The 11,086-nt window shown below is 32.5% G+C and overlaps 1 protein-coding gene across 1 annotated transcript; it reads left to right on the top strand.

Moving 5' to 3' along the window:
* Positions 1-4,687: 4,687 nt before the first annotated feature.
* On the top strand, positions 4,688-7,908 carry LOC114746866 (putative receptor-like protein kinase At3g47110). Its single transcript, XM_028935149.1, has 2 exons — positions 4,688-7,376; positions 7,499-7,908. The coding sequence occupies exons 1-2, from the start codon at positions 4,688-4,690 to the stop codon at positions 7,906-7,908; spliced, it is 3,099 nt and encodes a 1,032-aa protein (XP_028790982.1).
* Positions 7,909-11,086: the final 3,178 nt, after the last annotated feature.

Here is an 11,086-nt window from a genome sequence, read left to right as displayed (position 1 = left end):
ATAACGTATGCAATACGCTCATGCCAGCTTGCATCGAAAAATTGACTCTCTCGCACCAAATTAAATAATCACCGACGTCTTCATCATAATCAAACTACTGCTACTAACGTAACTTGAGAATGTTGTACCTAACAGATCAAAATTTTTTTTTTTTTAAAATGATACCTGATTTAATATTTTATAAATATAGTTAAATGATAAAAATACTCTTGTATTAAAAAGTTTGTTAACAAGTTATAAATTGACAATGACAAGTATTAAACAGTAAATGACAAGAAATATATTAATAATAATAAGTTATTTATTAATAAATTGTAAACTAATAATGACAAGTATTGAACAATCAATTACAAAAAATGTAATGACAATGACAAGTTTAATAGTTTTTTTCTTAAAAAATATGGTATAAGGATATTTTAGTCATTTGACTATATTTGCAAAATATCAGATCTGACACCACTTTCTTTCCTGGAATTTTGATCTTTTAAATGTCTAAATTAAAATATTACAATTTTTAATTTCTTTTTATGTTATTTTTTTATTTTATTTATATATTCATGATGTGTGAATAGAAACAGATTTATTTGGAATTAGTTTTTAGGGAGAATTGCAATTAGGTCCCACTCAAGGGAATTAAATACAAAAAAGTCCCTTGAAATCATGAAATTATTCTGAAGTCCCAAAGGACCTTTTTGTAATAAATTTTATTTGTTTAATTACCAAATCACCCTTCTTCTTTTTTTAAATTTATATTGACAACTGAAAGAGCAGTGGTTGACAACTCAGGGTGCAAGGATTGACAACTATCGCAGCTGGTTTGACAACACATTTTCTCAGCATATCACACCATAAGTTGTCAAACCAGTCGCGATAGTTGTCAATCCTTGCATCCTGAGTTGTCAACCACTGCTTTTTCAGTTGTCAATGCAAACTTTAAAAAAAAACAAGAAGGGTATTTTGGTAAGTAAATAAAAAAAATTTGGGACTTTAAAATAATTTCAAGATTTCAAGGGACCTATTTGTATTTAATTTCTTGAGTGAGACCTAATTGCCATTTTCCCCCGTTTTTACTTCAAAAGTTTTGTAAAGTTATTAGGGTAAAGGGACATCCAGCACCCCAATCGTTTTTTTTAGGAGCACCCACCACCCCAATCTTTTTTTCAGTGCAATTTTACCCATCATCTATTTTTTTTAGTGCAATTTAACCCAATTCCAACAGACCCCCTAATGTCTGTTAAGAAATTTTTTTTAATAAGTCCACATCAGTACGGCTAAGAGGATGAAAATTGACAGATAATACAAAGAAGAGAAAAAACAAACCGAACTCGTGCACCCACTCTGCAAGCACCAGAACCCCACCTGTTTGTGCGATTGGGAACACTAGCATTTGGTGAAGGATAAGGCAACAAATTCGTGCGAGGAAAGTTGTCTTGATTTGGGAAGGTAACAACCTTACTTTGAAATTTTACTTTTGTTTTCCATCATACTCCATCTCTTTTGTTTTAGAGGAGCAATTTGACTTTGCAAGCATTGAAACCCTAAACTAATTGCAAATTCCAGCAGTGAAGGTTGCGAGGAAGACAGTGAATAAAAAATCTCCATTGCTAAGGTAAAATCGACCTTAGCAAGCATTGGAGCTAGTTAGCTAAGCATCGAGAATGGGCTCCAATTCTTGAATATATATTAGAGAAGTGGTCTTCTCGAATACATATTTGAAAACTAGTCTTCTCGAATACATATTCAAGAACTGATCTTTAGTCTTCTCGAGTACATATTCATGACATTTGATCTTAGACAGCCCCAACTTCGTAGCCAAACGATAATCACATACCTGATTGTAATTGAATAAATTCTTATCATTCGAATTCATCATGATATTAATGCAGTTGATTATCCTTCTCAAACTACTTCAGAAATTCTTTCAACTATATGAGCCTTACCAATATGTTGAACTTCATATCTTGTTCCTCAACGCAGCTTCCTTGTCCCTACATTGATGTTAGAGCAATTGACGATCTCCAGATCATCTTCAATCACCGACAAATGGACCGCCACATCATCTTTGGCAACTGACACATCCCACGCCACATCATCTTCATCCCACGCCATATCATCTTCGTCCACATCATTTCCCAGGTTCGCATCTCTCGTCATTTTTTTATTATAAAACTCCTTTCAACAAACCCGATTTCAAACGTGGGACCATACAAGGAAAACAAAAGTAAGGTTGTTACCTTTCCAAATCAAGACAACTTTCCTCACATGAATTTGTTGCCTTCTCCTTCACTAGATGCTAGTGTTCCCAATCACACAAATAGGTGGGGTTCCGGTGCTTGCAAAGTGGTCGCACAAGCTCGGTTTGTGTTTTCCCTTCTTTGTATTATCTGTCAGTTTTCATCCTCTTAGCCGTGCTGATGTGGACTTATAAAAAAAAATTTCTTAACAGACGTTAAGGGATCCGTTGGAATTGAGTTCAATTGCACTAAAAAAAAAAAGATGACAGGTAAAATTGCACTAAAAAAAAGATTGAGGTGGTAGGCGCTCCTAAAAAAAAAAAAGATTGGGGTGCTGGGTGTTTTTTTATCCAAGTTATTATTGTAACTACTCAAGATGCTACCCCTTAAATGCTCATCCCTCTTTTTCATGTCCTCGGGTCTTACTTTCTGCTCGCAATGCATTTTGATCCTTTACACAAAAATATATATATTTGGAATTAGTTTTATTATAGAATAAAATTAATTTCATTCTTTTTTTGTACGCGTTTTTCAGAAAGAACAAGAATGGTTAAGGTTGGAAACCAAAAGCAGTGATTTTATTGTGATGAAATGAACAAAAAATCTATTTTAAAAAAGGACAATAAAATATTCTGAAAATTACTAAATGATAAATTAGGAATTATTACGAAAATATATTATTATATATTTTTCAAGTATAATCAGTAAATATGATGGATTTGAAATTTCAAAATTCAAGACTTTTTTTTTGAAATTTTTTTCAGAAAAAATATAAATAAGTCATGGTCATTTAATTTATTTATAAAAGTTTTAGACTTTTAGGAATTGTATTCTCAAGCCCCTTGGAGCTTGATTGTATTTAATTTCCTTGCAAAATTAATTTTCTGTAAAATAGTGAATTATAAATATAAAAAATATTCTGTAATTAGTTAAAATATTAATTTTTAAATTATTAATCAAGTTATTTTAATTTATTGAGTAACTCATTAAAAATTTGATGCATTAATTAATTAAATAAATATTATAATGCACATATATTAATTTATAAAAATATTTATGTAAAATTTGTATATTTACTATATCAAGTCCTCTAATTACATGTGGTCATTATAAAATTATTTCTATTGATGATTTATTGCACGTAATTTTCAATGTAGATGGTTGAAGAGATAACTTAAGGAAACTCAATTAATTTCTTTAAAGACATAAATACGTACAATTATCAATCCTAAATAAATTAAAAACAATGCTCATGATGTACAAGCTGTTGTTAATATGGTAAATAGTCTCATCCTTGTAAGATAAAAAACATAAATTTGAATTTAACATAAATTAGTATCAAATCTAAAATAACATGAGGATATTTTAAGTTACAGCAAAAAAAAATTAATTTTATTTATATATACAAGCATATGAAGTAATTAGTTTTAAATTATATATATATGTATATGTATGCGCGTGTGTGTAACCCACGGGGACTTACTAGGGAAGCAGAAGGGAAAAGGGGAGGAAAAAGGAAGGAGCGGTGGGGAGTTGATTTGAGGGGAGGCTATAATAGAAGTGACAGAGGACAGCCTGTTTTTTTGAAAAACAAAATATTCTTCTAGTTTTTATTATGAGATTTAATTATTAAGTTAATTTTAGTCTTAAATATAAGATTTATTTTTTATATTTATTAATTTTTTAAAATTATCTCTATGAATATTCTCTCAATTATAATCAAGTAAGTAAGAGAATAAGAATATTAAGAAAAATGATTATAGTATTTTAAGAAAAACATATTATATTTCTTATAATTAACTAACTTATCTAACTTTATTAATCTAATCAAATTAATTAAATAAGTCTTATATTAAGAAGCGGAAAAATATTAAAAAAATGAAATCAATTTAGAAATCGTTTAATCAAGATAAAGTTGTGTTGTAAATTAAACTCGTTCTTTAAGAACTATTTTGCGCATAGCATTTGAGTAAATAATTTTGATAATGCAGTATTCGAACATTATGTTTTGCTGTTTATAGTATTTCAGTCAAAAAGCCAAAAGTAAACTGTAGGACCGCTGCGATAACTCATGACAGTATGGCACCTGTACGTCGTCAAGACTCAAATGAAAAAGGCAAAACATAAGCTACGAACAAAGCTCTAATCTCAGGTCAAAAAAAGGACAAAGCTCTAGTTTCAATACACGTCTCTGCAAAGCATTCACGCTCTTCACCTTCAGTTTTTCAATACACTCAATTTTCTATTTGAATATTTTTAATAATATAAAATGCGTTGTATAAAGTCAAGATATTAGGCTGTGAAAATTCATTGGAAATTAAACACGGCGCATAATTTGGATGCATTGTAGTATTAAGTTTAATTAATAACAGACTAAAGCTCCTATAAATTAAAAGCAGCATACCATTTCAATATATGAATCCACAAAACCATTTACACACTTCAGCATGACCATGGCTTTTGCCCCCGGTTCATTTTCATTTCTTTCCAAATACTACCTTCAACCATTAATCCTTGTCATCTTCTACATAAACTTGCTTTGCTTCCAGCATGTTAGAGCTGCATCAAATGAGACTGATTATTTGGCATTGCTCAAGTTTAAAGAATCAATAACTGATGATCCTCATGAAATCTTGAGCTCTTGGAATAGTTCGAAACACTTCTGCAGTTGGACTGGAATCACATGCGGCCACAAGCATCAGCGAGTCACCAAGTTGAATTTGGGAGGCTATCAGCTTGGTGGGATCATATCGCCCCACATTGGCAATCTCTCTTTCGTGAGATATCTCTCCCTTTCAAACAATAGTTTCCATGGAGAAATTCCACCAGAGTTGGGACATTTGTTCAGGCTAAAGAAAATCTTGCTCCCAAGCAACACATTGACAGGAGAGATTCCCTGGAACTTGACAAGTTGTACTGAATTGAGGATCTTTAGTTTGAGAAGGAATAGTCTTAGTGGTACAATACCATATCAGTTAGGGGCTCTTCAGAAGCTTGAACAGTTGCAACTTTTTGGCAACAATTTAACTGGAAAGATCCCATTATCTATATGGAATCTTACTTCGCTCACTTATCTTGGAATGGGGGATAATAAGTTGGAAGGAAGCATACCGGAGGAGATAGGCCAATTGAAGAACTTGATATATTTTGAAGCATCAGAGAATATTTTGTCTGGGGCTCTTCCTTTTTCACTTTACAATCTATCATCTCTTTCTATGATATCAGTACCTGGAAACTATCTCAATGGCACTCGACTTCCAAACAGCATGTTCTCCATCCTCACTAATTTGAAACTCTTTTTCATAGGTGGGAATCAAATTTCAGGTTCAATCCCAAATTCCATCACAAATGCCTCTTCTCTTCAACAGGTTGATATTTCTGGTAACTATTTTGTTGGAAAAGTTCCAAGTCTAGGAAACCTAAAAGATTTGATGATACTTAATTTAGATTCTAATAATCTTGGTAATGGTTCCAACAAGAACATGGATTTCATAACGTCTCTAACAAACTATAGTAAATTAGAAATATTAGCTTTGTCTAGAAACCAATTCATAGGCACTTTACCCAGCAACATAGGAAATTTGTCAACCCAACTTAGTGAACTGTACTTGATTGATAATCTGATATATGGTCCTATTCCTGATAGTTTAGGAAAATTGACAAATTTAATTCTCTTGAGTCTAGGAAAAAACAACTTTTCTGGCATCATTCCAGTTTCTTTCGGCAATCTTCACAGGATACAAGGGTTAGCATTTGAGAAAAACCAACTCTCAGGAGAGATACCAGCTTCCTTAGGGAACCTTAGCCAATTGTCTGCGCTAAGAATTTCAATGAATATTCTTGACGGAAAAATTCCTACCACAATTGGGAACATGAAAAATTTGCAAGAGCTAGACGTTTCAGAAAACAATTTCAATGGAGCTATACCCTTGCAGATTTCTGGTCTCCCCTCCTTGTCCATTTCACTAAACTTATCTCACAACTCATTTAATGGATCTTTGCCAATTGAGGTAGGAAATCTTAAAAACCTTGGCAAGTTGGATATCTCTAGAAATAATCTTTCCGGAGAGATTCCTTTAACCATAGGAGAGTGCACAAGTATGGAATACCTTAACTTGCAAGGAAATTCCTTCAATGGGCCCATGCCTCCTTCTCTAGCTTTGATGAAAGGTCTTGAGCATTTGGATTTATCACAAAATAACCTATCTGGGCCTATGCTAGCTGGCCTACAAAACATTTCTTCTCTTCAATACTTAAATGTTTCCTTCAATAAGTTTGATGGTGAGGTGCCAACAGAAGGGGTTTTCAGCAATGCAAGTGCAATATCAATTTCTGGAAATATCAATCTTTGTGGGGGAATTTCTAAGTTGCACTTACCTCCATGCCCTAAGAGAGTTGACACACAAACAAAACATAATCTGAAGCTCATGATTATTTTGATTTGTGTGGCCTCTTCTCTTTTTCTTATAATTTTGTTTGGTTTCTATTGGAGGCGAGAAAGAAACAGGAAATCATCTTCAAGCTCACCTGCAATTGAACAATTTCCCAAGGTGTCATATCAAAATCTACACATGGCAACTAAAGGTTTCTCCACCAACAATTTGATTGGATTTGGAAGTTTTGGCTCAGTATATAAAGGAAGGCTAGAATTGAAAGATAAAGTTGTTGCAATAAAGGTACTGAACCTTCAAAAGAAGGGAGCTCAAAAGAGTTTCATTTCAGAATGTAATGCATTGAGAAACATAAGGCATCAAAATTTGCTAAAAATTTTAACATGTTGCTCAAGCATTGATTATAAGGGACAAGAATTTAAGGCACTAGTGTTTGAGTACATGTCAAACGGAAGCCTTGAGAAATGGTTACATCACAATCAAGAAAGCGTACCTCAGTCAACATTAGATATTTGTCAAAGATTTAATGTTATATATGATGTTGCAGCGGCACTACATTATCTTCATTATGAAAATGAGCAACCAATTGTCCATTGTGACTTAAAGCCTAGCAATGTCCTTCTTGATGATGATATGGTAGCTCATGTAAGTGATTTTGGGTTAGCAAAACTACTTGCAACCCTTAATGGTAGTTCTCAAAAACAAGCAAGCACATCTATAATAAAAGGAACGATTGGCTATGCTCCTCCAGGTAACATCTTTATTGGCTTGAAGTTCTTGTAAATTCCATTCCTTTTATGAAATCTTCTTTTTATTTTGTTAATTTCAACACAGTGAATTTCTAAACGTTAACCATATCCTAACACATTTCAGAGTATGGAATAACTTCTGAGGTATCAATACAAGGTGACATCTATTCTTTTGGTATTCTTATTTTGGAAATGTTAACCGGAAAAAGACCAACAGATCTAATATTTGAAGATGGCCACAATCTTCATAGTTACGTCAAAGCTGCATTTCCAAACAATCTTTTGAAGATCGTAGACACAACTCTTGTATGCCAGCAAGTACAACAAACAGCAATAGTAGCTAAAGAAGAAATTAGGATGGAGGAGGTGGCTCTTGTGCATCCCCACCATGAGAAGATTCTAATTTTACTGTTTGAAATTGGACTTGCTTGTTCAGTAGAATCTTCTAAAAAAAGGATGAACATGATGGGTGTACTAAGGGAGCTAAATCAAATTAAAAATGCTCTTGCTCTTGGGGAAAGAAGTCAAAATTGACTGCAACGTCAAAGGATAAACTTCAGATGCCACTTTTAATATGTTGTCATGATAAATTTCTGCCCTGAGAAAGTTCCTTACTTTTCATGAACTATATTTCAATCTCAGATCTTCTTTAAGACTCTTCTTTTATGAACAAATTAATGTCAATGATTGTGCTAGAATAAAGTGTTACTTTGGTACGTGAATCATGCAGCTGCTCCTTCAGTGTCTAAATATCCATCGATATTACTACATGCTATGATGTAAATGTTAATCTTACAATTGTATTTATTGAGGCTCTACGCGTTGCTGCCAAATTGCAACTCGTATTAGTAAAACAAATAGATTGTAATTTTTGCCCATGGGTACAAATACACCTAAGTTGGTATTAAAAGAAATAGCAGAGAACGAAAAAAATTACATAATTTAATGGCTCTGAGAAATGAGAAGAAATGTAACGATATTCATGATAATACAGTTCTGAATAAACATGAAAGAAAATATGAAAATACAGCCTCAGGCACAACAAAAGTAATAATTAATGTGAAAGTGCATGATAAATTTCAGGCCTTCAAGACAGGCATACATAAAATGACATAGGGAGTGTCTGTATGTAATTTAAAATAAAGAAAAACGCTTACATCAAATTTGTTATATTCATTATGTCAAGTTTTTTCAATAACACATGACCATATGTCTTATTTTTGAAATATTAGCATTTAATAGCATTTAATTATAAATTCACATAAAACAGAAAAAGATATATGGTCATGTAGGATTGGAAAACTTGACATAATATACATCAGAAACTTGACCTAAATTTTTTTTCTTAAAATAAAATGTGTGATTTTTGTTCAACAAATGTGAAATGAAGGAAAAAAATCTGAATTTTTAATTCACAAATATAGAGCGCACTGATAGAAGGAGAAAACTATAATAAGTGTAAATATGGGGTTTTTGACCATTCCACACCGTGATTGTCACAATCTTCAGTATTGTTTTCTCTTCAAATGAATTAATACTTAAAAAGAAGAAGAAGAAGAAGACTCATTTGAAGTAGTAGTTTATTTCCATCCACACATATGTAAGCAGCGCTCTTAGAGGAAAACAGCTCGGGAATGATTCATCTAATTCTTGGGAAATTCTTGAAGCTCTTGAAGCCTGACACTTGATTTGAACTTGTTTCCAACCAAAATCTTGAAGCTTGACTTAAGAAATCCAATTGCTTGTAGAAGCAGGTTGGAATTGGTGCTCAATTAAAAAAAAAAAAAATCCCTCTATCACGGGGAACTAGCGAGTTATTAAGAAATAGGTAATCTTAGGATTAATGACTATTTGAGTTTTAAAAAATAACAACTTTAATTATATAAAATGACGCTGGTAAAAAAAAATTATATAAAATGACAATAAACCGTGACAACTAGCATTTTAGTTAAGGTGCAGATTTACCGATTCCGGAACAGAATCTCTCCTCTGCCTTCCCCTGTTCTTACCATCCTCTTTCCCAAGCCTCGCTTTCCATCCCATCTACAATGGCCAGATTCGAGATGCTCCGCTCTTAAATGCCTTTAGCTTCTCCACCACTCACCTGGACACCAAAACATCAATTAACAAAAAACAAAAATGCGATAAATATAGACGTGGATGGGTATCTCTGGTCTCACTCTGTTTTTGGGCACCCCTGCTTTGAGCCATGCTTTTATCAAAACAAGGTCTTTAAACCTTAAAAAAAATTAGAACTCAAATATACACCCATGACCCATCCCGAGTTTCTCTCACATATTAAAAGGGGCAATTTGAAGGAGAGTCTATGATTTTGATGATCAGTGGTTTGGGCTTCGGGATGTTAAGTCCTCAATAGTAATTGAACTCTATGGACTACCAGCAAGCTCTGTTTTCCACACTTTTCCTCTGTTATACTTTCTGTCTGTTAATTTAGAATATTGCCATGGAATTAGATTCAGCCTTTGTTTTTTTAAGCCATTTTTATGCAACATAGAGGTCATTTACTTTACTCGTTTACTTTTCTATTTAATCAAATTAAATATTAGTTTTAATAAAATAATAAACTAATTTACTGCTTTTAATATTTTTACAGGATAGAAAATTTGTCTTGATTCTTTTAATAAGAATTTATTTACAAAATATCTACTACACTAAATTTTTTCTTTTAAAAAAAATGCTCTTAATTAGGGGTGTTCACGAGATGGGACCGAGACAGGCTTGGTCCCATCCCAGTGAACAGGGACGGGACAGGGTTTTAGTCCGTGTCCCGTCTCGTCCTGGTTGTTGGGACCAAGATAGGACGGGAAGTCCCTTTCCCCCTCTTTTTTTTTTAAATACTATAATTTTTTATGTGAATTTTTTATGTTATAATGTTTATTTTTTATTGGACTTCTAAAATAAAAAATATTATAAAAAATATTATGTAGAAAGCTCAATTATATAGTATAAAAAGGATGTAAAAACAATACTGTAAAAAAAACAGTAAAAGAAACACTATATAATAGCTTTATGAATTATTTTATTGAGGAATGAGATATTGTTGAGATAATACTACAACTTAAGAGCTAAAAATACTATAATAATATATTATTATTATTAAGTAAATTAAATAATCTAATAATTATTATTAATAAAGAATTTTTTTTAAAAAAAAAAACCTAGGACGGGACGGGACGGGACAACCCCGTCCCGTGTCCCCTCCCGTCATGTCACTGTTCCTGTCCCGTCCCGTCCCGTACTTGTCCTGTCCTAAAATTTTTTTTGCTCCGTCCCAAACTCATCAGGACCGAGACGGGACAAACCGAACACCCTTACTTTAATTACTCCACATTTAATTAATTAGGGGAAAAGAAATTAAAAGAGTAGGGTTTGGTAATTTTGTCAAAAAAAAATCATATAAATTGTTGATATTTTTAATGTAATCAACTAAATTAACTATTTTTCTAATTCTTTGCCAATGATTGTTTATTAGGCCAGCCGCCTTTCACATAATAATAGAGCCACAGGCATTTGAACTCAGTATATTATATTTTCCTTGAAAGTGATATCCGAAATGTTAATTAGAATATTGGCCTATCACGTACTTTTATTTATTTATTTATTTTTATGATTCTGGTCTATTGACATTTTACATATAAGTCATAGATGGATGACCTTATCCCCATTGCTTAATGTTTTGTTGACCTGCGTA

The sequence above is a fragment of the Neltuma alba genome, unplaced genomic scaffold (assembly GCF_004799145.2).
Source record: "Neltuma alba isolate B1F8T4 unplaced genomic scaffold, ASM479914v2 tig00005120_pilon, whole genome shotgun sequence".
Taxonomy (NCBI): domain Eukaryota; kingdom Viridiplantae; phylum Streptophyta; class Magnoliopsida; order Fabales; family Fabaceae; genus Neltuma; species Neltuma alba.
The sequence above is the reverse complement of the archived record's forward strand: the minus strand, read 5'-3'. Positions and strand labels throughout refer to the sequence as shown.

Excerpts from the sequence above, each read along its gene's own strand:
- LOC114746866 (XM_028935149.1), top strand. The coding sequence starts at position 4,688 with ATGGCTTTTGCCCCCGGTTCATTTTCATTTCTTTCCAAATACTACCTT. Across the intron at positions 7,377-7,498 it reads GATTGGCTATGCTCCTCCAG|AGTATGGAATAACTTCTGAG; the intron begins GTAACATCTTTA and ends AACACATTTCAG.